The 26,215-nt window shown below is 39.5% G+C and overlaps 1 protein-coding gene and 2 non-coding genes across 3 annotated transcripts in view; 1 reads left to right on the top strand and 2 right to left on the bottom strand.

Annotated features, from left to right (window-relative positions):
* LOC124776028 (probable multidrug resistance-associated protein lethal(2)03659) overlaps positions 1-26,215 on the bottom strand; it is a 183,192-nt gene that overhangs the window by 66,216 nt on the left and 90,761 nt on the right. Inside the window, exons 10-16 of the mRNA XM_047250867.1 lie at positions 21,259-21,545; positions 19,062-19,245; positions 15,447-15,590; positions 13,489-13,694; positions 6,796-7,241; positions 2,269-2,348; positions 1,925-2,075 (exon numbers count right to left, since the gene is read on the bottom strand). Coding sequence (XP_047106823.1) covers positions 1,925-2,075; positions 2,269-2,348; positions 6,796-7,241; positions 13,489-13,694; positions 15,447-15,590; positions 19,062-19,245; positions 21,259-21,545 — 1,498 coding nt within the window. The remainder of the gene's footprint in view (positions 1-1,924; positions 2,076-2,268; positions 2,349-6,795; positions 7,242-13,488; positions 13,695-15,446; positions 15,591-19,061; positions 19,246-21,258; positions 21,546-26,215) is intronic.
* Trnas-cga lies at positions 14,733-14,806 on the bottom strand. The gene has a single exon. It is a non-coding gene; the product is annotated as a tRNA-Ser (tRNA).
* On the top strand, positions 14,971-15,044 carry Trnas-cga. Its single transcript has one exon. It is a non-coding gene; the product is annotated as a tRNA-Ser (tRNA).

Here is a 26,215-nt window from a genome sequence, read left to right as displayed (position 1 = left end):
TATATCTAGTTTCCTCACTATTAAGAATTAACCTATTGGGTTCAAGCCACTGAGTGATAAACTCAAGTATCACTTGTTTTAGTATTCTGTAAATTTGTGTTGGTGGCTGTTCTGGTGGTATCGAGCCAAATGAATCATTTTGCTTTCTCTGCAAATAGGTAAATTATTTATGTAAATCAGGAACAACAGAGGTCCTGATACACTGCACTGTGGTACACCATGACTTATTTGTTGGATTTCTGATAACTATACCTTTTGTTTGAATTGTATCTCTACTGCTTGTTTTCTATTTTGCAGGTATGATTTAATGATGCTTAGAGCTGTTCCCCTAATCCTACAGTCATTAAGTTTCCTTTGTTAAGATGATACAATTAACTAGACTGAAAGCTTTAAATATGTGACAAAATATACCATGAGGATTATGGCATTGCCCAATCCTTCTGAGATGCAACTGAAATGATTTTCCTTTCTGGAATCCAAGCTCTGTACTATTTATGATGTCACTTATTTCAAAATATGGCATAAATGTAAAAGGCATTATATTTTCAAGAAATTTAAAAAATTGGTGGTAGGCAAACTGATATGAAGTTGACAGAGCTAGTAGATTTTTTTTAAGGTAAGACTATCTATTTTCATTCTATCTGGAAAACTACCTTCCATCAAACATGAATCAACTAGGTTGTGAAGCAGTTTGGCAATTTCATTTGTTGTTAACTTTCTAATTTTATTAGAAAGCCATTTATTTCTTTGGAGGTTCTATTAGAAAATTTCTTTATCACTTTTATTATCTCTTCATCTGTTGTAGGATAAAAACAGTAGGAGTTAAACAGCAGAGCATTATTAACCATAATGCAAAAACTACTTGTCATTTGTTCCTAGTCCTACTAAAACATTAATTTTATTATCAGTTTCATTCTCTGAGGTAGCACTCTGTGAGGATTGTTGATGCACATGTTACTAGATTGACTGTGTAATATTTTACTTATTTACCTGCTTTGCGTTCTTCGAAAGTATAATCTGCCAAAATACTACCTTCTCACGTGGTCCTCCAGAAATGTATTTCCAAGAACAACTAGTTTTCTTCATAGAATTATACTAACTTTTCTCTCCTCTTATTTTGCTTACCATTATTAGTCTTTTCCTCCAACTTGTGTTCACAGTCTCTCCCATTATATTATTTTTCATACAGGTACCTTCACTGATAACTGCATTCCTGTCTCCATTATGATGAAATTCTCATCACCTTTAACATATTTTATGTGTTAATTAATATTATGATACACTTCTTCAATTTTACTGTCATCTACCACTGTTTCAAATGAGAACTTGTATAATTACAATGTCTGTTGGATATCCATTCCATTTCATCACAAATTTGTCAACTGGGTGCTTCAGATAACTGTTTGCTCTATTGCAAATTTCCTGATTCATTATTATTGCTACTTCTGCACTAACATAAATACCCTTATGATCTTCACTGCAAAACTCCCTCTTTGGACAATAACCTTTCATTGATTCGTGAAATTTTCTCTGGATCCTTTTCATTTCTTCCTTTATACTGTCTAGTTTCACATATTGCCTTGTAAGTGCAACATTACATAATCCCAACCTAGTTAACATTCTGTTTTTGGCTGATATATCCTCCCATGTAGTCCCTACCTGGAGATCTGAATGAGGACTAATTTACTTCCGCAATGTTTCACCTAGGAGGAAACTATCATTACATTTTGAGCAGATAACTACAGGATCAACAGTGACATGCACTAGTATGTGAATCTACTGACAAATTATTATTATTATTATTGTTATTATTAGTAGTAGTAGCAGTAGTAATAGTAGTAGTAGTAAAATAGCTGAATATCTTTATGTGTGTTGTCCTTTGAAGCAAAGTACGTACATTATCTCTTAAAATTCCTATACTTACTGTTGCCTTCCAATCGCTTTATGTCTTGTGCAGTACGTAGATATATCTGACGTATCTTGTAGAAAAGTGGCCCAATAATGATTATTACAATAGTAAAGTAGTAGTTAACAAAGACTACCATACAGATTACTCCAATGACAGTCAAACTTATCTGTAAAAAATAATAGAAAACTGTTGATCTTTTTTTTTTTTTTTTTTTTTTAACAAAATTGTAATGTGCTTTTCAGCTTCATTCTGGAGACATTTATGTGTGAGACACAGAAGAAAAAGGATTGTGAAGAATTTGCTTCAATTACAGACCTTAACAAAAAAACTTGTCACAAGTCATCAGTTACGTGGCTTACCTGCATAGAATCTAGTAACGCCTTTGGTAACAGTTCATCAACAGCTCCCATATCTTTAGAGAAACGATTCAGGACTCGACCTACAAAATAAGTTTTTGAACCCAGGTAAGAAGATAAAATGGAAATTACATTATTACTTTGTGAAAGAATAGGTGTTTTCTGCAGGGTGATCAGTCCTTAACACAATCACTTTCGTGACGTGTGACTGGAGAGCAGGGTTAGCTGCTGTGCCCAGGGTGCAGGTGAAATGAGGTCCAGACTAAATACAGTAGAGATTGTTGCATAAGTTGTTTCTATCATACCTAACACAAACATTTAAAAAGAAAAGTAAATTACTTAGGTCAATTAAGCAAGGAGACACTGGAACTGCCTTCCTTCATTGCTCATGCAGTTCTGACATCTGCTTAGGAAATTGTTCATTACACACTGCAGTTCCCTCTGAGAAATGACTGAAATTTCTTGACAAATGTTCATTTTATGTTGATCTGAAGTGTGTGGATTTGATGTGCACCCTTTCTCTTTAAAAACTGCAGGGAGTTAAATTAGGGCTATAAGGCACCCATGTGTTGTTAGTAATAACTCTATCTTATAAATATCATGAATTTCCTGTAATGAGAAGTTGACCGTATGCACAGCTGCATAGTCCTACTGAAAGGTCATGAAAGCATGTTCTCTCTCAGTTAAACGGCCAAAAGAGGCTGCAAAATATTATCCACTTATTTCTCCCTGTTTCTTGGAAAAAAAAATAAAGCCTGTTATTCTCCCACCACTAATAGTGCAGCACAGTCCTTTTATTTGACCATGCAGGGGTGCCTTGCATATTACATTCGGTTTTGTAGACCGCCAGTAATGGTTATTTTGTGAATTAATGTATCCACTTACGTGAAACCATTATTCGACTGAAAATAAAGTTAGATGAGGATCAAATTCTCCAACATGCACCCTATTCAAAATTAATTCAGAAAACCTGCTTTAAGTTCTTGCCCCGCACTTATTTTGTAGGGCTGTAACATCAGTAATTTTGTAGCTACTTAAATAGAGCCATAGGAAATTCCCATTTGCTGTGAATCACTGAACTGATTTTCTAGAGCTTTCCAGAGCATTCCCAAGGTTATTCAGAGTTTCTTCTGTGAGTACTGTACATGGTTGCCTATGTATCCTGTCAAGAACACTTTCCATTTCATGAAATGTATTTATCAGTCAATGAATCATACTCTGATTAGGAACTTAAACATCAGGAAATTCCTCTATAAATAACCTCCTTATTGCAGATGCTCATTCAGTGCATATTTATGAGTCATAAACGAATACTCTTTCGTGAACAGAATACTTAATACTTGTATTTTCCCATTTTACTTGAAACACTTTCAGTCAATACACTGTATTGCATCATTCAACAAACACATGCTACCTGCACAAGATTTTTACACAGACAAAGTCCCCACAATAGGCCCACCAGTGGGATGGGTGCAGGTGCAGGAAGTGAGGGGAGGGAATTCCTGTCACCTGTCAGGTGGTTGTGTTGAGGACTGATCATCCTGTATATAAGCTGTATATAAGATCTTCATTTTTTATTAATGTGATGAGAGTTACACTGGTTAGTGCATAAGTGATGATTCAGTATCATATAAACTGATAAGTTTTAAATTCATTTCACAAGATACCATATGCTAAATATCTTACTAAATCAGCACAGTATTTAAATACACTCCTGGAAATGGAAAAAAGAACTCATTGACACCGGTGTGTCAGACCCACCATACTTGCTCCGGACACTGCGAGAGGGCTGTACAAGCAATGATCACACGCACGGCACAGCGGACACACCAGGAACCGCGGTGTTGGCCGTCGAATGGCGCTAGCTGCGCAGCATTTGTGCACCGCCGCCGTCAGTGTCAGCCAGTTTGCCGTGGCATACGGAGCTCCATCGCAGTCTTTGACACTGGTAGCATGCCGCGACAGCGTGCACGTGAACCGTATGTGCAGTTGACGGACTTTGAGCGAGGGCGTATAGTGGGCATGCGGGAGGCCGGGTGGACGTACCGCCGAATTGCTCAACACGTGGGGCGTGAGGTCTCCACAGTACATCGATGTTGTCGCCAGTGGTCGGCGGAAGGTGCACGTGCCCGTCGACCTGGGACCGGACCGCAGCGACGCACGGATGCACGCCAAGACCGTAGGATCCTACGCAGTGCCGTAGGGGACCGCACCGCCACTTCCCAGCAAATTAGGGACACTGTTGCTCCTGGGGTATCGGCGAGGACCATTCGCAACCGTTTCCATGAAGCTGGGCTACGGTCCCGCACACCGTTAGGCCGTCTTCCGCTCACGCCCCAACATCGTGCAGCCCGCCTCCAGTGGTGTTGCGACAGGCGTGAATGGACGGACGAATGGAGACGTGTCGTCTTCAGCGATGAGAGTCGCTTCTGCCTTGGTGCCAATGATGGTCGTATGCGTGTTTGGCGCCGTGCAGGTGAGCGCCACAATCAGGACTGCATACGACCGAGGCACACAGGGCCAACACCCGGCATCATGGTGTGGGGAGCGATCTCCTACACTGGCCGTACACCACTGGTGATCGTCGAGGGGACACTGAATAGTGTACGGTACATCCAAACCGTCATCGAACCCATCGTTCTACCATTCCTAGACCGGCAAGGGAACTTGCTGTTCCAACAGGACAATGCACGTCCGCATGTATCCCGTGCCACCCAACGTACTCTAGAAGGTGTAAGTCAACTACCCTGGTCAGCAAGATATCCGGATCTGTCCCCCATTGAGCATGTTTGGGACTGGATGAAGCGTCGTCTCACGCGGTCTGCACGTCCACCACGAACGCTGGTCCAACTGAGGCACCAGGTGGAAATGGCATGGCAAGCCGTTCCACAGGACTACATCCAGCATCTCTACGATCGTCTCCATGGGAGAATAGCAGCCTGCATTGCTGCGAAAGGTGGATATACACTGTACTAGTGCCGACATTGTGCATGCTCTGTTGCCAGTGTCTATGTGCCTGTGGTTCTGTCAGTGTGATCATGTGATGTATCTGACCCCAGGAATGTGTCAATAAAGTTTCCCCTTCCTGGGACAATGAATTCACGGTGTTCTTATTTCAATTTCCAGGAGTGTATAAGATAATGATTAGGTCCTACTGAATGAACATAGCAAGTGCTGGTATTGAGAATATGTAAAAAGACTGCAAACTGGGGGAAAAGAAATAAGTACAAAAAAGAAAACAAATAAAATAAACATAAATTGAGAGATGGGGTGATACAACTAAAGTACAAAGGCAAATGAAGAAGGAAGAAGTAAAATTAGGAATTTTTGTACAGAATAACTACGAAGATTAAACTTCAGTACATCAGAGTAATTTAGATTAAACATACCAAATGATGAAGGAATCAGTGATAATTTACTGTAAGGACCTTAAAGCAACATATGATTAAAATATGAAATAAAGACCCATATAAAGGCACAGTGCATGTGGACATTAGAAATGAAAAATATTTAGAAATGGATTTTTAGCAAGAGGGTAAGAGGCTAGCTATGTCAAGAGATGCTTCATACATTATTTTCAAGAAAGACATGGTATTCTTTACACAGAAATGTTTAAAAGCACAAACAGAAAAGAACTGCACTGAAAGAAAAAAAGGTATTGCAGGCTGTGCATAACACACAGAAGCAATAAAAATTACTGTTGGTACTGAACTAAATAAGGTGAGCAAATGACACAGAAGTAAATCTTTTTAGTTAATTTTAAGTGATTACTTTTGTTGACTGAGTCTAGCTTTAAAGACTAGGTCTAAAAATTCCTCTATTTGCAGTGTTTGAGAACTTGCAGTTTCTCTGTGAAAATCTGTGGATTATTAATGTTCTGCTTTATCTTCTACAGAAAAAACTGTCATGTATATTATCCTAGAGTGGATAATCCGCATTTATACTTTTGTGAAAGCTGCAAAAACTATGAGTCTGTCTTGTGTATTGATTGTGTATGTTGCAATCTTAAAATTAATATCAAGGCTTTGTACCAGCATATGGAAAAAACTCAAGGAAGAATTCATTGAATCTAGTGGCCAATAATGTGAATGTAACATCATCGACTATCATCAGGAAGATGAATATCATTTGCAGATTTAAAGAAAAAAAAAGACTGAGAAAGATCAGCAGCTATTAAATGTGATTAAGATACAGCATTCCACAGTTGATACCTAAATCATAAACTGAAAAGGTGTGAGATGGTGATAAATTCTGAATGGTAATAATAAAGTAAAAATCAGAGATTAGTGTTAAAAGTCCAACAGACAGATTATCAGAAGAAATGGAGAATGCAAATTCTCATAAACATACTGCTTTTAAGTCTGAAATTTAGAAGCATTTATAAAATAAAATGATACTAATTTACTGATGCAATTAGTTTGTTGCTTATGAAGAAATTAATTTAATGTACAAGAGCTATTGAATATGACAATAACATGTACAGTGTAGAATATTTCATGTGGACATCTAATTGAGTCATAAAGTACATACCTGAAGGATTTGAATCAAAGAATCTCATTGATCCTTTTAACACACTATTGAACATTCTATTGTGCAAGCCTTGAGATGAATTCATACAGACTTTAAAGAAAAGCATTGCTCTATATGTAGTTATAACCAAGCAGCCAAGAACGAAGACTGTGTAAATTATAATGTGCTGATCTCTTGTTAATAAATGTTCACCAGATGCCGCATTAAAATTAGTTCCAATAACATTTAAATTCTCTTCTGAATATGTTTCAAATGAAACATTTCTAGCCGTATCGTTTTTCCACTGAGCAGTTACTGATTCAGTGTTGTTTGGATCCAGAAATGCAGAAAAAAGTCCAGTGAAAGTATCTTCTGTACTGACATAATCAGTAATGTTTTGGACATGTGAAAAGGAAGCAGAAATATTTGCTTCCATTAATTTCACCCTTGCTTCTTCTTGGTTTGTCCTAAAATTAGTAAATACATATAAATTACATCTTATATTTTCATCATTCACTGCAGTGACATATGCAACTACTGGTTTATACCAAACATGGATATGAAGGAGCAAGGTGTTTGTACTTTATTTAAAAACTGAATAAACAATATTTACGTGGTCAGTCTCTGGATAAATATTTAGAAAGTTAAAGTTACTACAAAAGATCAAAAACTAACAGTTGCTCAGAGAGACAATAACACCAATTGCATCTACATTAAAAACTAACGTACTGAACACATTAAGCAATGATAATGTAAAACAGCTTAGACACATTCCAGTGATTGGTTTTACAATGATGCTCTCACTGTGGCACTAGGCACGTACAAAAATTAATCTTCCTCACAGAACGAAAATATGTATTAAATCCAGACACTCTTTGCCAATAGTTACAGGCCTCAGTTGAGGACATAGATTTAATCTTATGGCAAATCAAAACATTTGAAGCTCTACTGGTATAGTTATAGACTTAAATTCCACAACAAAATAAAAAAGGTACCTACATGTCAATAATCAGTGGCAGTTTGACACAATTACGGAATCACAAAACTGTACCATCTTTTGAGCATACGCTCTTTCCAAAGTATCAGGATAAATTATTTCTCTCTCAAGCACACACCCGACAGAGAACATTACTGTGAAGAGATTTATGTGAATATGACTATTAAGGGGAGGTTTACTATCTTTTGGTTCAAAAAATTGATTTTTTAAAATTGCATTTTTGGATCCATAAAAGTGTTTAGAATCCCCCCTGAAACAGTTTTTCTGAATACAGAACGGAAATGTTTGTTATTCTCGGTTGAACAAAAAAATACACCTGCCTGAAATCGGCCTTTTACACGCACCATTTTTTTTCAGGTAGTTCGACTTTGTAGCCATGAAAAATTATTCTATGTGCTTTCCCATGACTAAAACTGACTCAAGTGATCACTAGATGCCACTGCGTGTCTACTTCATTTACTGACCATGGGTAAATATTGCGATATAGATTCCTACGTAAGATTCACTTCTTGGATCAGTTTAGTCTGTGTTCCTGGCATGTAAACAAGCACACATGTGACAAGTGTGACAAAAATGCCACAAAAACCCAGGAGAGACCGTTGCTCGATTGAGAGGAAATTCAAAGGGAACCAGCATATGGCTGAGCATGAGACTACATTCACGAGCACATCCATGAAAAATCTGAAATTGACTGACTACGATGACATCGAGATTGATCCTGGATTTTCCTATGTAATGCTGGACTTTTTGGCAGTCTTCATCTTTTTATCAACAATATTAAAATGCAAGACCTACAACGGTGACGTCAAATTCACCTGGACCAGTGAATGAGGCCTTGGTTTCAAGCTGACTACACAATGCAAGTGTCCCGTACGTCATGTCAAATCATCTCCGATGGTGAACCAGTCGTATGAAATTAATCATCACTGTACGTTCATTATGCATCTGTTAGAACAAGGTATACGCAGTGTGAACTTATTTTGCGTTTGTGGGCTCATGGATGTGTCAATTGGCTTCTCTATTACTCTGTATTACAACTGCCTGGAAAATGTGTACATTGTTGTGAAGGCTGTATTTGAGGTGGTTCAGATGGGAGCAGTATCTGAGGAAGATGAACTAAATGGACAGATGGGTCAGGAACGAATGCATTTATCAATCTCAGGTGATGGATCATGGAAGAAGCGCAGCTTTCCCTCATTGTTTGGAATAACTTCACTAATCGGCAAATATCCCAAGAAAGTATCAGATTGTCAAGTAAAGTCATTGTTCTGTCAGAGTTTTTGTGATAAGAGAGCGTCACTAGATCCCGCGGAGTACGAAAAATGGTACGAGTCTCATGAAGCACAATGCAGCACGAATCATTCTGGAAGTGCAGGCAAAATGGAGGAGATGTTTGGTCGTTCAGAAGAGTTATTGGGTGTGAAGTACAAGTACTATATTGGGGACGGCGATACAAAAACTTTCAAAGGCCTCGTTGATTGGAACCCGTACCCAGACATGACCATCAAGAAGAAAGAATGCGTAGGACATGTAGACAAAAGAATGGGCACGTGGCTTAGAAATGCCAAAAAAAAAAGGCATCAGAGGAAAAGGACAAGGGAAGCTTACTGATAAAGTGATCAAGGAGCTTATAACATACTATGGCTTGGCAATCCGACAGCATTCCAATTCAGTGGGACAGATGAAGAAGGCAATTTGGGCAACGTATTTCCACAAGTATTTGATGGATGACCACCCATGACACCAAAATTGTCTGGCTGGGGAAACTCGTTGGTGTAAGTGGTGCATTGTAGAGGCTACTGGACATCTGGACAAATATCAACATGACCAGCCACTCTCCATATAAGTTCAAAAAGTGATTCATCCGATCTACAAGGTCCTTTCAGAGGACGAGTTATTGTACTGGTACTTGGAAGGAAACACACAAAATTCAAATGAAAGTTTGAACGCATGTGTTTGGAAGTTAGCCCCCAAGGATTTGCATCCTGGTGCGAAGACTGTGGAGAATGTGACTTCCCTGTCAGTGAGCAGCTTCAAAGAAGGGTATTCAGCAATTCTGAAGGCCATGACAATGATGGACATCACACTGGGACTCTATTCGATGCAGTTCGCCAGGCATTCGGACGACCACCGGATTCAAGTGGCTGAAAACCACTTGTCACCGGCCGTACGGGCGGCTCTGGAGCAGCGCAGGATGGCCCAGATCCAGCAGAACAACCTCTATGAGGAAGAGGAAGGACTAGTTTATGGACCTGGAATAGGAGATTTAACGTAAGTTGCATAATATTGCATTTATATGTAGTCAAAACTTCAAACGCATTTTTCTCGAAATGATTTTTTTTTTTTTCTCGCGCAGTATGGTAACTTCAATTCTACTGAACCGATTGGCATGATTCTTTGTTTCTGACAACTAAATTGTCTAGGAGTTGTACCACTTTTATTCCGATCCATCAACTATAAATATTTTTACTTGGCTGACGTAGTCAAAAAATCGATGACAAAAACCCTATTTTTTCCCAATGGCCGCCATTTTGTTTCCTTTGGTCCAAATAACTTACGCGAGGTACAACTCCTATAGAATCTTATATACTTCACTAACATCAACTCAATTTTGATTTCAGACGAGCCAACTGATCTGTGACATATCGCGTGTGGAGGTCTACATCGAAATTTTGTTTTGTTCCGATGCCACTTCCGCCTTTGCTCTTCGACAATTCCGGTCGAAAAAATTCCAGTTTGTAGAGGAAATGTCAATAAACATTTTAATAAATTTGACATTAATATCTACAACATATCCCAAGAAAAAAATTTTCAAGAAACATCCTTTTTTCGCTCCAAAGATGGTAAACCTCCCCTTAACTATCTATCAACATAAATTCATATCCACAAATGTTGCTAGCAAGAAACTCAACCATGAAATTGAGCACAATATGAATGCCTTAACCATCACCAGCTGCTTTAAGATTTATATCATCCCACCCATTCCCAGCTCTTGCTCCTCTGAACTGAACTGAACAGATGGAAACTGTTTGTCCAGGACATCCTCTGTTGCGGTAACCCACAGCACAAACTCACCTTGAAACAGAGCAAGCTGGAACCTTTCCACTTTTAGTTGCTGCACCCCTATTAATATACACACACTGTCTTTCCTAAGAGTCTTTAGCCACATTTTCTCTACTGTTTCACAGATATTTGCAATTTAATTCTGGATTGAGCCCAAAAAATACTGCTCATCCCGTCTTTCATGTGACAACATAATGTTGATGGAAAGTATCAAGTTTGTTTCTAATTACAAATGAAACAATTTTTAGAGCAGAATTATACAAACTCATTTGACACAGTAGTCCAGTGTCAACTGTTCCATATTGAACATATTGTAATTCATCATCTCCAAAACAGCATGCTTGGTACAATAATAATAACTGACTTTATGACCTATGATACTTTCGAAGAAAGGTTATTTTTGTTCCTCTTATGATGATGATATTTTTAATGGATGGAAAGCATACACTGATCAGCCAGAACATTATGACCACCTGCTGGATTGCAAATATGTCAACAGCAGTGATGCATCATGGCATGGAAGCAATGTGGCCTTGATAGGTTGCAAGAGGGAGTTGGTACCACTTCTGCACAAACAAGTTACCTAATTCCCATAATTGCTTTGGGGGTGATGAGCTCTGACACTATGTTCAGTCACATCTCAGACATGTTCAATCGGGTTCATATCTGGCAATCTGGGAGGACAGCACATCAGTTGGAACTCAGCACTGTGTTCCTCGAACCATTTCATCACACCCCTGGCCTTATGACTGGAGCATTATCTTGTTGAAAAATGCCACAGTCATTGGGAAGCATAATCATCATGAAGGGGTGTACATGGTCCACAACCAGTGAACGATACTCCTTGGCTGTCCTGGTGCCTTGCATGAGCTCTACTGGACCCGTGGATGCCCACATGAATGCTCCCCAGAGCATAATGGAGCCATCATCAGCTTGTCTCCATCCTACAGTACAGGCGTCAATGAGCTGTTCCCCTGGAAGACGACGGATTTGTGCCCTCCCATCAGCACGATGAAGAAGGTATCAGGAGTCATCAGACCGTGCATTGCTCTGCCACTGCGCCAAAATCTAGTGCCTATGGTCATGTGCCCATCCCAGTCATAGCTGACAATGTCACTGTGTTAGCATCAGCTGCACAGGCCCATCATTGGGAGTGTATGGTGCACTGGGTGTTCAGATACACTTGTACTCTGCCCAGCATTAGTCTGATGTTTGTTCCACCACAGTTCACCACGCGTCCTGTTTTATGTCTGCTCCGCCAATGACATCCCACATCTGTAATGAGGGGTGGCCACCCCACCCCACGGTGTCTGGATGTGGTTCCACACTGGTTTCGCCACATGTTGAAGACACTCACCACAGCACTTCGTTGTGCAGTTTCTGAAATGCTCGTGCAGAGTCTCGGGCCAACACAATCTGCCCTCAAAGTCAGATGGATCGTGCGTCTTCCCCATTCTACACACAAACAGCACACTCACTGATGCTACAAGCACCATATCTGTGTCTGACTAGCAGTCGTTCCTCACCAGGTGATGTTGCTGTCACCTGCATGGATTTACATTGTTGGCAGGTCAGTGGTCATGATGTTCTGGCTCATCAGTGTGTAGTTGCAAGCTGCTAAGTCACAAACAGTTGATGTGGGAGTAACAGGCAAACATTTTGAAAAATAAGAAATGTTGATAGAGCCTTTACAATTCTATAATCAAAGGAAAGAAAAGAAAAGGAAGAAACAGAAATGGCTCTGCAAAGTCTAAATCAGGAAAGATTTAAGGTGCGAGAAATAATTCAGAAGTTAGTCCCAGCAGTTAGGTGAAGAGTGGAACTCTTGTGTACTAATCTTCATGCAGTTTTGGAATTAACACTAACATACAAGTTGTGTTTTTCTCATTCTAGACAACACACACTTTTCTGAAGTTCTTTTATATTTAGGAAGCATGTTTTCCATCATAATTCATGATCTACATTCTTACCAAACATCCATTTTAAATTAACATCATTTGTGTCTGAGAAGGAATTCTGGTTTTCTTGTCACAAACTTGGAAGAACATTACATATTATTACATTAAAACAATTTCACTTGTTCTGGTTGGGTCCACAGTAAACCACCAATTAGCAATGTGTGTGAATTCAAGCAAACTGCAAAAATAATAAAGGCTATAAAACTGAAAAACAGGCAAATAATGGATGGAAATTTATTCTTCATAATCTACTTGTACATTACATAGTAGTAAAGGTAAGAACACATCTAATAGCACATGTGCTGAGTCTTGACAGGCAGATGAACAAGGCAGAAAACTTTTCTTTTCTTCAGATGAATAATTTTTTGAGCAGTCATAGCCAGCACAATGTATTGAGTTATTTGTGTGTGTGTGTGTGTGTGTGTGTGTGTGTGTGTGTGTGTGTGTGTGTGTGCGCTCCTTAGGCTAAAAAGGATTCATCCAAGTCTTGTACCTGTTGTGACTCAGCACATATACTATTCAGTCCATTGTTACCTTTACTCCTGAAACATTTGCATTCTACCAGGACTTACTACCATACTCATTTTCATAAGGCACATTCATGAAATGGTAGGTATTAAATGCTACTGGTACTGCATCTATAAAATTAGGAAAACGGCTATTGATAAATCAGTGTAGCAAATATGCACCACTTACCAAAATGATACCCAATAATCTGCCCCAGTCGATGAAAGTTGAGCCAGAAGACAAAAAAGAGCTAACCAAGCAAGTAGCCAATAACTTGATCCTGCTGTGGCATAATCTTTGTAAAGAGTACCTTTTAGTTTTCCTCTTTCTATCATTTCAGCAGTTTCATCAGGTTCATCAAAGTCATCTTCTTCATCTTCATCAGGAACGGAGCTCTGAAATAAAAAATAAAGTTGTCAAAAGACACCACTACATCTTTATCTACATCTACATCCATACCTTGCAAAATACTGTGAAGTGCTTGACAAAGGGTACTTCCTATTGTACCAGTTATTAGGACCTTTTCCCTTTCCATTCAAATATGGAGTATGGGAAGAATGGATGTCAAACTGCCTCTGTGCATGCCACAATTAATCTAATCTTATCTTCATGATCCCTATGGAAGCAGTAGGTAGGGGGTTCTAGTGTATTCCTAGAGTCATCATTTACAACTGGCTCTTGAAGCTTTATAAGTAGGCTTCTTCAGAATAGTTTTTGTCTGTCTTCAAGTTCAGTGAAAGACTGGTAAGGCATTAATCTACTGGCACAATTAAATGGGCAGTGGTCAAAATGTTTTCATTTGCCAATGTATATCATGAATATTTGTAGTCATTCTTCCTCAGGTGCTTCTTCTGTCATGTTTATTGTGTACATAAGAATAAATATTATCTGTCTTTTGTACATGAAAATACTATGGGACATAAAAGTATGTGCTAGATCACAATACTGTAATTGCAAATAGTGCAAACAATAAGATAACCTAAATGTGCTGCCAAAGAAAACTACACACATCATAACAAACTGTTTACAGTCATTCAGTTATATGTTTTATTTTTTATAGACCATTTATGATGCCTAATGTAAATAACTGAATGTTTGGTTGAAAACAATAATAAACATTGAGTTGTGAAAGATGGATACTATTTATTGTTATCTACATGATAAACATAATTCTGCTATATGAAATGTGACAGCTAACTTTGTATACAAAGTAGTGTGGCCTATACTGGGTAAAAAGAAATAATTGATCAAATGCCTAAAAAGATAATTATTTTCTAAAGAGAATGATAATCTCATAAGAATAGATATAAGCATACACTTACTCATCAGCAGCATGCACATGAATAAAATGTAATACAAATATTAGCTTTCAGAACTAGTGGCCCTTGAGGAACAAGAGGGAAATTGAAACTTCCTGGCAGATTAAAACTGTGTGCCCCGACCGAGACTCGAACTCGGGACCTTTGCCTTTCGCGGGCAAGTGGTCTACCAACTGAGCTACCGAAGCACGACTCACGCCCGGTACTCACAGCTTTACTTCTGCCAGTACCTCGTCTCCTACCTTCCAAACTTTACAGAAGCTCTCCTGCGAAGGAGAGCTTCTGTAAAGTTTGGAAGGTAGGAGACGAGGTACTGGCAGAAGTAAAGCTGTGAGTACCGGGCGTGAGTCGTGCTTCGGTAGCTCAGTTGGTAGAGCACTTGCCCGCGAAAGGCAAAGGTCCCGAGTTCGAGTCTCGGTCGGGGCACACAGTTTTAATCTGCCAGGAAGTTTCATATCAGCGCACACTCCGCTGCAGAGTGAAAATCTCATTCAAGAGGGAAATTGGTTGGCAGGTGGTGGGGCGAGGGTAGGGTGGACAGAGCAGAGGGAGGGAGAGGGGGGAGAGAGAAAGAGAGAGAGAGAGAGAGAGAGAGAGAGAGAGAGAGAGAGAGAGAGAGAGAGAATGAGGCACTGAGTATGAGAGTCACGCAGGACAGAGGATCAGGAAAAGTAGGGCTTAACTTTCTGGTACAGTCCCAGAGGAGCACAGTTTCTAAAATATGAATCTCTAATTCTAAAAGTCAGTGTTGATTACATAAAACTATGTGATGAAAATCAAATGTTAGCTGACAATATTGTAATTGTAATAACAAAAACTGAAACATACATATGTAGATCCAACTGACAGTTGTTTTTTCATTGATCGTTCCACAGTCTTTTCTGATTCTTCTTGATTGCTGACAAGCAGGTTTATAAAGTCAGTTTTCTGTGTCATAAGTTCACTGAAAGTACCCTGGTCTTCTATTCGTCCCTATAAAAAGAAGTAGAAGCTGTATCGATATTGGTATTCTAAAGTATCCAGCAAAAAAATTGAATACATCATATCTCTTTAAGTTTACTTGAGTTACCATTTCTGTAAGAAAATATTATGTTGGTGGTTGTTCAACAATATGGCAGCGCATAGCAGCAAACATTTATAACAATCACTTCCTTAAGACAACTGTGAAAATTGATAAAACCAAAAACATAAAAGCGCTATAGTACAGGTGTGATGCAGAATCACAAACACTTAGTGAGGCTTGTTTTAGTCAAGAATTTAATAAAGAGTAAGAAAAAACAAATTCTTTTCAACAAAAAAGCTATGGAAAGGGGTTCCAAAATATTAAATAATATTCAGATACACTAATTTATCAGAGATTGTTTGAGCATTTCTTCAAAAATAAGGTTGTGATTATGGACAGACTGGATGTTAGAAGAGTCATTCAATTCAAAATGTCCTCCTCTCAGTTATTCACATCTATACATATTACAAAAATGTGTGTGTGTGTGTGTGTGTGTGTGTGTGGTTTCCACATCTTCTCCTAAACCACTGGACTGATTTCAACCAAATGTGCAACACATAACCCTTATTGTCAGCAACAATAGCTGTTGGGGTAAGAAACACATACCTATTATAGTTCAGAATATTTGACTTAATAAACAATGAGATGCCTGAAAAACTGCCACATTATGGATGACATTTAAAATTTACTTCTTTGCTACTAACTCTATTCGCAACATATATTTTAGGCAGTATCTACATGTACCACTCATTTTATGAGACGCAGAACAAGAGATATGACATTATAAATATTGAGATTTGTGAAAAATGCCGCATCATGCATGAAGCTTAAAAACATTTATTCTTTACTACTACAACTCTCCTACAATCAAGTCAACTTAAGGAAATCCCCGATGCCTGGCAGTGCTTTTGACAGCTTTCAACTGCAAAGCACAAACAGCTGTAGGCAAAAACAATATCCACCTATAGAGCTACGAAGAGGCGCTACCACAAAGACATTTAAAAATGTCGAGTAGTAGACATGAGAAGCAGCTGTACTTATACATTTGTACATTATGCATATTTCTTTATATGACTCTTTCATAATTTCAAAGGTGTTTTCATGAATATATGGAAATGAAATTTTTTTGATATTAGACTGCAAACACTGGCAAAATGAATACCTGGACAATGCCAGGTTTGTCAGCTAGTAATAAGATATTAAAATGACAAAGTGTCACCAACTGGAAGTGCCTGTGTCTGGCTAAGGTATTTGATTGCACAAAAGAAAACATTTTACAGTTATCTCACAAATAAGTGTAATTGACTATTTGATGGAAGATCGGTTAGTCATTAAAATGTTGTCTGTATATACTTGAGTGTATTTCTGAACTTGTGGACTGTTATTTAGAAACTTTGTCTACTGCATATATGCTCACTATATAACAAACAGGAGACTTAGGGCCTGTATCACGTAACTACATCTCTAGCCTTGATAATTGTATCAGTGTGGCATGGAAGAGAGTCCATAAGTTTCTTCAGGTATGGCGTATAAAACTGAAGCCACATAGTGATGATTAGATCTTGTAACTCAAGCAAATGGAGGTGATATTGATTCCTACATTTCACCTGCTGTTCCAAACAGTCCCATACTTTTCTATGGTATTAACATTGCACAATTTATCAGGCCAGTCAGGCTGTAACAGGAAGCATGAGAGTTTGTCAAACCAGGAATACACATCAGCCTAGTGAATGTGGTTGTTGTGGTCTTGGAGACAGGAACCTCCACCGCTTACACATCATGAAAGTGCAGAAGAATGAGTAACACTTGGTCACACTTGATGGACCAGGCCCAAGTCATGCTATGACAAACATCAGAAAAACTACTCTGGCCTGAATTACATCCATCTGCACAATAAGGGTCAAACGGCTCACTGACTCTTTGGTGCACTTGAGATCATTCATTATTTGAAAAACAGGCAACACTGTGACTCATCAGACCACACTGTGGTTTGTAAGACCACACTAAAGGCCTCCAGTAGGCTACTACCTAATGTATGTGTTGTTTGGCCCACTGAAGATATGCAACCTTGTGTGCTGCTGTGAGAAATGGCCTTTGCATGTTTGCAACTCCAAATTCCCACTGCATGCATTTCTTATTGAAATGTTCAATAGGAATCTGGGTGAGATGGACCTGCATCCATTGACAACAGCACTTCCTGTTGGATTTGAAACTGAGGTGACACTCACTTCCAGTCCTATTCACTTAAGATCTTTTTACAGCCAGTGCTCTGACAATGCATTATGTGGCTGTGAGTGGTACACCATTCTCTGTAGACACTTTGAAACACTAACAAACTGTTCAACTTAATTCACAGAGAGATCATAGCATGGCCAGTTACATTTGCTCCTTTCTGCCTCATGCCAGTTCTTCACAATCTACAGTAATCCAATGCGACCAGCATGCTCGTTTAAGGGAGTGACTAATAATCTGTCTGAGAACCTCTCTCTCTCTCTCTCTCTCTCTCTCTCTCTCTCTCTCTCTCTCTCTCTCTCTCTCTCACACACACACACACATGCACACGCACACATACACAAAGAGATAGAGAGAGTCAGTATTATCAGATATGTCTCTTTCTGTCACTGACTTGACACTGAATACGTACACAGTTGTTTTTCTGTCTCATCTTATGACTGTTACATTAATGGAAAATTCCACTGAAATACAAAGAATGAAATGAGTGCAGAAGATGGCTCTTCCCCTGCATTATGTCTCTCATCATGTGAGAAATTGTGTACATGTTGTCTCTTCAGATAGATATTTTGTAAACTTTTCTACAATTTATCATTAGAGATCATTCTTGATTTATAGAAACCTGTACATTAACAGTATGTATATATTGGTCACATGTGGTATTATACCTACTAACTTATTCCATTAATGGTAATGCAAAATGCAACTCCAGAATGATGGGCAAATGTAATATGAGGTTCCTACAATAGCTGATTGTTGATCTACATTGATGCTGCTCATCATCAGTATTTTGTGCATGATTTGTGAGAAAGCTCACTCATTATAAGTGAAATTCTGCACAGTATTAATTTTGTTAGGCAGAAATTTTGAAACTCTATACCAAATTCTGTGAATATGCAATGAATTCAGACTGAAACTGTCTCAGCCTGCTGTATGGTGTGATCTGGTGTGATTTGTGCATAACACTGACTTATTGTTCTTTAACATGTTGGCATTACTCTAACTCAATACTGCTACACTTATTCTAAGAGTACTGACTTACAGTTAAATTATGTAATGGCAGAAGACTAACACACTGAGTGATATGCCGAAACTGCACAAAAGCAATTATCAAGATTGTGTGGAAAACATTGCTGCAAAAATTACATACATCATCATTCTTATCATTTGTAACAGCACCAATACATTGGTTCAAATGTTGAACTCACATTGTTGAGAATAACAATCAAATCAGCATCCTTGAGATATTGCAGTTGATGAGTGACTAAAATTCGTGTCTTTCTACATAAATAACCATTGATACATTCTTGAAACAGATGTTTACCAACATGTGCATCAACAGCAGACAGAGGATCATCTAGTAAATATATATCTGCATCTCTGTAGACTGCCCTGCAAAACACAATGAATAAATGTTGTTCAGTTAGCTGTGTTACATGGTAACTGAATACTTTCTAAATGCTACGACAGACAGTTGTTAATCATAGATTAAAAATGATGATATATGTGCAAACTTTGAAGGATGGGCTGAAATAACAAAATATTCAAAATATTCCACAGAAATATGAGATGTTTTCTTTCTTGAAAAATTAAAAAAAGTAAGAAAAAGAAGGAAAATATTGGAAAGGTGATAGATTTTGTAAATAGAAGAATGTTATTAAATACTGATATATGTTTCAAATAGAAGATAAGTCATTCAGAGCTTCAGAGCACAAAAAGTGTATGATATGTGGGAGGAACTGAATGAAAATCATGCTGAAAATTCAAAATATCCAGTATATGCATATGTATTGCATATTTAGACGTCTTGCCTTCACTGGATCAAGAACAACATGTAATAGCTACATTTTAGACCTTAAAAAGTCTGAAATTGGTTGGTACACAGGGAACATGACAAAAATCGGTACAGTCCTATCTCCTATGAGGTTTTCATCAAGCTTCCAACAGATGTAATCCAAAATAAAATTAAAAACCATGTTATAAGCCACTCCTGCAAATTTTCAGGTTCTTTAGATTCAAGAGCTGAGGATATCAGTTAGTATGAGGGGTAAACAGGCCCCTATTTGTAGAGTTTCACAGTAGTTTCAGAATCAAAGTAAATTTCTTTCATATTCTGCTCTAAATTTTATTCTGAGTTTATTTATTATTCCTATTTTTTAAGTGAAATATAAAATAAGTTGTGTAGCTTACATCTTTTAATGTTGAAGTATAAAGGGTGAACGAAATAAAACTGAACCATAAAATATTTACAACTAGATCTAAGCAACATTTTCTTATGTTCAAACTCTTTTTGGAAAGTTCTGGTTTTTATTCTCAACAGAGCCCATTTCATGCCATTTTCCACTAAGTTTTATGTTGTAAACTTTACTAGAGGCTTTGCCAAAGCATGTCTAGTCTTAAACTCTTGTACAAACATCTCTGCACAGTTTTTTCACGAATTGTGCTTCACGTAACACTTAAGGATGAACACATATTGTTTCTGATAAGGATACAAGCTGAAGTAATGAATTAATCTTGTGACAAGGCCAAGACCTGAACTCAGGTTTCCTGGTTATTGGGCAGATATGTTATCCACTACATCATCCTGGCACTGTGGCTAACACAGCTACACAAACTACCCTAGTCCAATACCCTCCCTAGTATAAACTTAAGTTCACACCTCAGCCCACCCTGACATTCCCATGCTGAAATCATCATTATTGCTGAGGCTCTCCAATATAGCACCCCAGCTTTGTACATAATGGAGAAATCCTACCTGTACCTCACATGTAGGTGATCTGTTGACCTGATGGAATAACATTGTCCTGGAGACATACTGCGTCTCAACATTGCATTTGATAAAGACTGATCATCAATGCAGTGATGTTGGCCCCAATGCCAGGGTGCTGTAGTGGATAACATATTGGCCTAGTAAACAGGAGACCCAGGTTCAAGTCCCAGCCTCAGCACAAGTTATAATTTATTACTGTTGCATGTATTCTTATCGAAGATAAATTTGAGACTCAATGTCTCCATGAAAAGTTTATTCCTACACAATGTTTTATCACACACACTATTTTGTGATATATTCACCTGGTCACTAAAAATATCTGTTCCTATCAATCAGTCAAAGATAATGACACAGCAAAGTACTTGGCACAGAGCACGTGGAAGATATGCAAATGCAGACATGTGACAGCAACCAATGCATATAAATCACAGTTGTCAGCATTTGCAATGATGGATACTTCTCCTTTTGATTAACAAAGCTCAGTTCCCTGTCACTGTTATACATATTTCCTGGTCCAATTCTATTTTGCTCACCCTGTATTTTACTACTCTTACAGCTATCTTACTTCCAAACTCAGTATGTATCTAAATGTAAAGTTGCAGGATTAAGAATGATAAATGCATGATTGCTTTTACCTTGCAAGATTTATTCGTGCTCTCTGACCACCACTTAGAGAGACACCTCTTTCACCAACAAGAGTTTTATCACCATTTGGAAATAGTTCAAAATCCCTTTTCAGTGCACATGCTTTTACTACCTCTTTATACTTTCTGTGATCATATGGCTGTCCAAACAAGATATTCTGACGTACTGTTCCAACAAACAACCAAGCATCCTGAGAAGCATATGAAATTTTTCTGTCTGTTGTTATTGATCCTGAAGTTAGAGGAAGTTCTCGGAGAAGAACATGAAGTAGTGAGCTCTGAAACAATAAGAAGATAACATTATAAAAGCCATTTCTTTTTCTCTTTTTCCTTGATACGAACAACTTCATTAAAGCCATGGCTCATATTTACACTCCTGGAAATTGAAATAAGAACACCGTGAATTCATTGTCCCAGGAAGGGGAAACTTTATTGACACATTCCTGGGGTCAGATACATCACATGATCACACTGACAGAACCACAGGCACATAGACACTGGCAACAGAGCATGCACAATGTCGGCACTAGTACAGTGTATATCCACCTTTCGCAGCAATGCAGGCTGCTATTCTCCCATGGAGACGATCGTAGAGATGCTGGATGTAGTCCTGTGGAACGGCTTGCCATGCCATTTCCACCTGGCGCCTCAGTTGGACCAGCGTTCGTGCTGGACGTGCAGACCGCGTGAGACGACGCTTCATCCAGTCCCAAATATGCTCAATGGGGGACAGATCCGGAGATCTTGCTGGCCAGGGTAGTTGACTTACACCTTCTAGAGCACGTTGAGTGGCACGGGATACATGCGGACGTGCATTGTCCTGTTGGAATAGCAAGTTCCCTTGCTGGTCTAGGAATGGTAGAACGATGGGTTCGATGACGGTTTGGATGTACCGTGCACTATTCAGTGTCCCCTCGACGATCACCAGTGGTGTACGGCCAGTGTAGGAGATCGCTCCCCACACCATGATGCCGGGTGTTGGCCCTGTGTGCCTCGGTCGTATGCAGTCCTGATTGTGGCGCTCACCTGCACGGCGCCAAGCACGCATACGACCATCATTGGCACCAAGGCAGAAGCAACTCTCATCGCTGAAGACGACACGTCTCCATTCGTCCCTCCATTCACGCCTGTCGCGACACCACTGGAGGCGGGCTGCACGATGTTGGGGCGTGAGCGGAAGACGGCCTAACGGTGTGCGGGACCGTAGCCCAGCTTCATGGAGACGGTTGCGAATGGTCCTCGCCGATACCCCAGGAGCAACAGTGTCCCTAATTTGCTGGGAAGTGGCGGTGCGGTCCCCTACGGCACTGCGTAGGATCCTACGGTCTTGGCGTGCATCCGTGCGTCGCTGCGGTCCGGTCCCAGGTCGACAGGCACGTGCACCTTCCGCCGACCACTGGCGACAACATCGATGTACTGTGGAGACCTCACGCCCCACGTGTTGAGCAATTCGGCGGTACGTCCACCCGGCCTCCCGCATGCCCACTATACACCCTCGCTCAAAGTCCGTCAACTGCACATACGGTTCATGTCCACGCTGTCGCGGCATGCTACCAGTGTTAAAGACTGCGATGGAGCTCCGTATGCCACGGCAAACTGGCTGACACTGATGGCGGTGGTGCACAAATGCTGCGCAGCTAGCGCCATTCGACGGCCAACACCACGGTTCCTGGTGTGTCCGCTGTGCCGTGCGTGTGATCATTGCTTGTACACATTGCTTGTACAGCCCTCTTGCAGTGTCCGGAGCAATTATGGTGGGTCTGACACACCGGTGTCAATGTGTTCTTTTTTCCATTTCCAGGAGTGTATTTCATTTATCCTGTACCACACTCTTTAAATCATACTATGCAGGAGTACTTTTATGGTAGAATAGATTAAAATGCACGTCAATATAGCATGCAACCATCCACTAGAACTTTCTCCAAATCCATCATTTGTTAATTCAAACCAAAGTAAACAACTGAGCAAATAATGAAAATCTACCAGTGAGAACAAAGTGGGGATTGTTAGTAGACATTAAGTCCATGACAATGATGTGTTACAAGAGCTGATTGCTGGTCTCCTGAAAGTGGACAATTCTTTTGTGTGCATTTAAATGCTCACATACTTCAGTGGTGGCCATTCCAATATACAAAGCTGCACATTCTTTTTGTTTTCCTCTTCTGCTATTCATTCCTCTTTTCATTTCTCTTCTCCTTTAATTTATGTTTACTTCCCACTCTATTCTTCTATCATCTCTTGACAATGCTTATCAATGCAATATCTCTGTACTTTTACTCTGTTTGACACCATCTCCTTTATCATGGTCTTGCATCAACTTCACAACAGTCGGGTCCCTCTCAAAGTGGTGTCTGAATGATGTGCCCTTCGTTTCCAGCCTTATCTAAGGAAAGGACTAAAAGTTCCAAACTCTAAGAACACTTCTTTTTACGTTTAAGTACTTAAAATTTATCCTCCTGTCTCTTTGCAACTTTACATTGACACAGAAAAGTAACTGTAAATACTTCTTCAGAAAAAAACAATGGAAAATCCAGGATTGAATGTAACAATACCATGAAAAGGGTAGTTCCTATTCACCATATAGCAGAGATGCTGTTTTGATGATAGGCACAACAAAAAGACTGCCAGAAAGTAAGCTATCAGCAAACAAGGCATTTGTCGAATATAGATAACACAGGCAGACAGACAGACACACACACACACACACACACACACACACACACACACACACACACACACACACACACACACACACAAATGCAACTCACACACACACATGACCACGGTCTCTGGCAGCTGGAGCTAGATTGCGAGCAGCAGTGCATGATGGGAGAGACAGTTGGGTAAGGGTAAGGAGGAGGCTGGGGTGGGGAGGGGGAGGTATAGCAGGGTAGGGGTAGGGTACAGTAAAGTGCTGCTAGTGGGAGTGTGCAGGGACAAGATGGAGAGTACGGCAGTTAGGTATAGTGGGGAAGTTAGACGGAGGATGGGGGAGGGGTGGAGGGAGGCTAGCAGAAAATGGAAGAAATAAAAATGCTGGGTGAGTTGGTGAAATATAGGGCTGTGTAGTGCTGGAATGGAAACAGGAAAGGGGATAGATGGATGAGAGCAATGACTAATGAAAGTTGAGGCTAGGAGGATAACAGGAATGTAGGATGTATTGCAGGGGGGTTCCTGTTGCACTATTCAGAAAAGCAGGTGTGATGAGCAGGGCACCATGTGGTCACCGTTAATGCCACATCCCTTTACACTAACATCCCTAATACCCATGGCCTTACTGCTATTGAGCACTACCTTTCCCAATGCCCCAATGGATTCCAAACCAACAACCTCCTTCCTAGCCGCCATGACCAACCATATCCTCGTCCACAATTACATCTCCTTTGAGGGTGTTACCTACAAACAAATCCAGAGTACTGCTGTGTGTGTGTGTGTGTGTGTGTGTGTGTGTGTGTGTGTGTGTTGTCTATGTTCGACAAAGGCCCTGTTGGCTGAAAGCTTACTTTTCATTGTACCTGTCTGCGACTCGGCACCTCCGCTGTATAGTGAGTAGCAATTATCCTTTTCATAATATAATTCTTTAGTATGCTACATCGGCAATTAACTGTCAGTAAAAAAGTTTGAATAATCTTTGGTTAGAGAGCACCTAAGCAGAATAGATTTGGCAGAAAAAGTGCTGGTTTGAAAAAATGGTGCTTTTTAAGAAATTATTCTCATTTTATATTTATGTGAGAGATGAAATACTTTTCTCCATTCATTCATTTTGGAACATTACACTGTGAAAATGTAGTCTACAACAGGACACTAGTGAAATTTTCCAACCATCATTATCATCTTCATCTACATCTTCAACTTCATGGTGGACCCTGCATCGATTCTGCTTGAATATGATGCAATCATATTTCTGCCATTCTTTAAAATCCCTTCACTAGTTAGTTAGTAGACAAAAGCCTTTTGTGCAGGCCTTTTGTCTTCCATTCATTAAGTTATCTGGCTGACACAGATGGCCCTGATGTCAAACTTTTATTTTTCACATATGTTGATATGTGTTGGTCATTAGTATACAAAATTATACCTCTTCAAGTAGTTATGATGCAGGCATTTTGATCAGATGAATAAAGTGAATGCTATTTTTGTACCCACATCAGAGGTGCAAATTAACTGTACAAACATATCAATATGTGTAATGTTGTGCTCATCCAGCAATGGAGCTAGGATTCTTACAACAATGCAGGTCATACACTGCAGTTATGCAGCTTGGTTTGTGGAATTGCAGGGGTTCAGTATATTCGCAAATTTATGTTTGAATGAGATCACTCATAAACAGAAAGTTTAATTTGTGATATAATGACTCACTTAGCCCCAGATGACGAGATCCTCATACAAGATTTAAGTTAATCAGATCCCTCCCTATCTCAAGTGCTGCCAATTCTGAATGAATTTGAAATATTGTAAGCAGTGCAACCAAATTTGTCAGCATCTTTGATATTTCCCAGGTGGTCCAGAGCTGTAATGATACAGTGCAGTGAGATGCTGCCATAAACTCTAAAATAGTGAATATGTTCCGTTCAGCAGCAACTGTCTAGCTGCATTCTCTACGACCACAAGCTAGTAGCAGGTGGTGTTCATGGTGATAACTTTGTTTCCGAGTTGTCTAGATTGTTTTTCTTCACATCCCAACCAGGAATGTCCACATTATAAGGATGAATATTGTGAGTGTCACATTGCAGAGGCATGCCACAGCACAGCAGGCACCAAGCAGTGGTACCATTTGATGCACATTAATAATATTTCAGGCAGTGGTTATATGTTGTTGCCACATAAAATTTTGCAGTACGCAACAGTGCAATACATTCCAGTGACTTTTCTTTAGATACCAGTGTATCAGTTTCAGTGATAAACCAGCCAGAGTGTGCACGGTACCTTGCTCAGTACAAAGCAAACAAAG

Source organism: Schistocerca piceifrons, chromosome 2 (assembly GCF_021461385.2).
Source record: "Schistocerca piceifrons isolate TAMUIC-IGC-003096 chromosome 2, iqSchPice1.1, whole genome shotgun sequence".
Taxonomy (NCBI): domain Eukaryota; kingdom Metazoa; phylum Arthropoda; class Insecta; order Orthoptera; family Acrididae; genus Schistocerca; species Schistocerca piceifrons.
The sequence above is the reverse complement of the archived record's forward strand: the minus strand, read 5'-3'. Positions and strand labels throughout refer to the sequence as shown.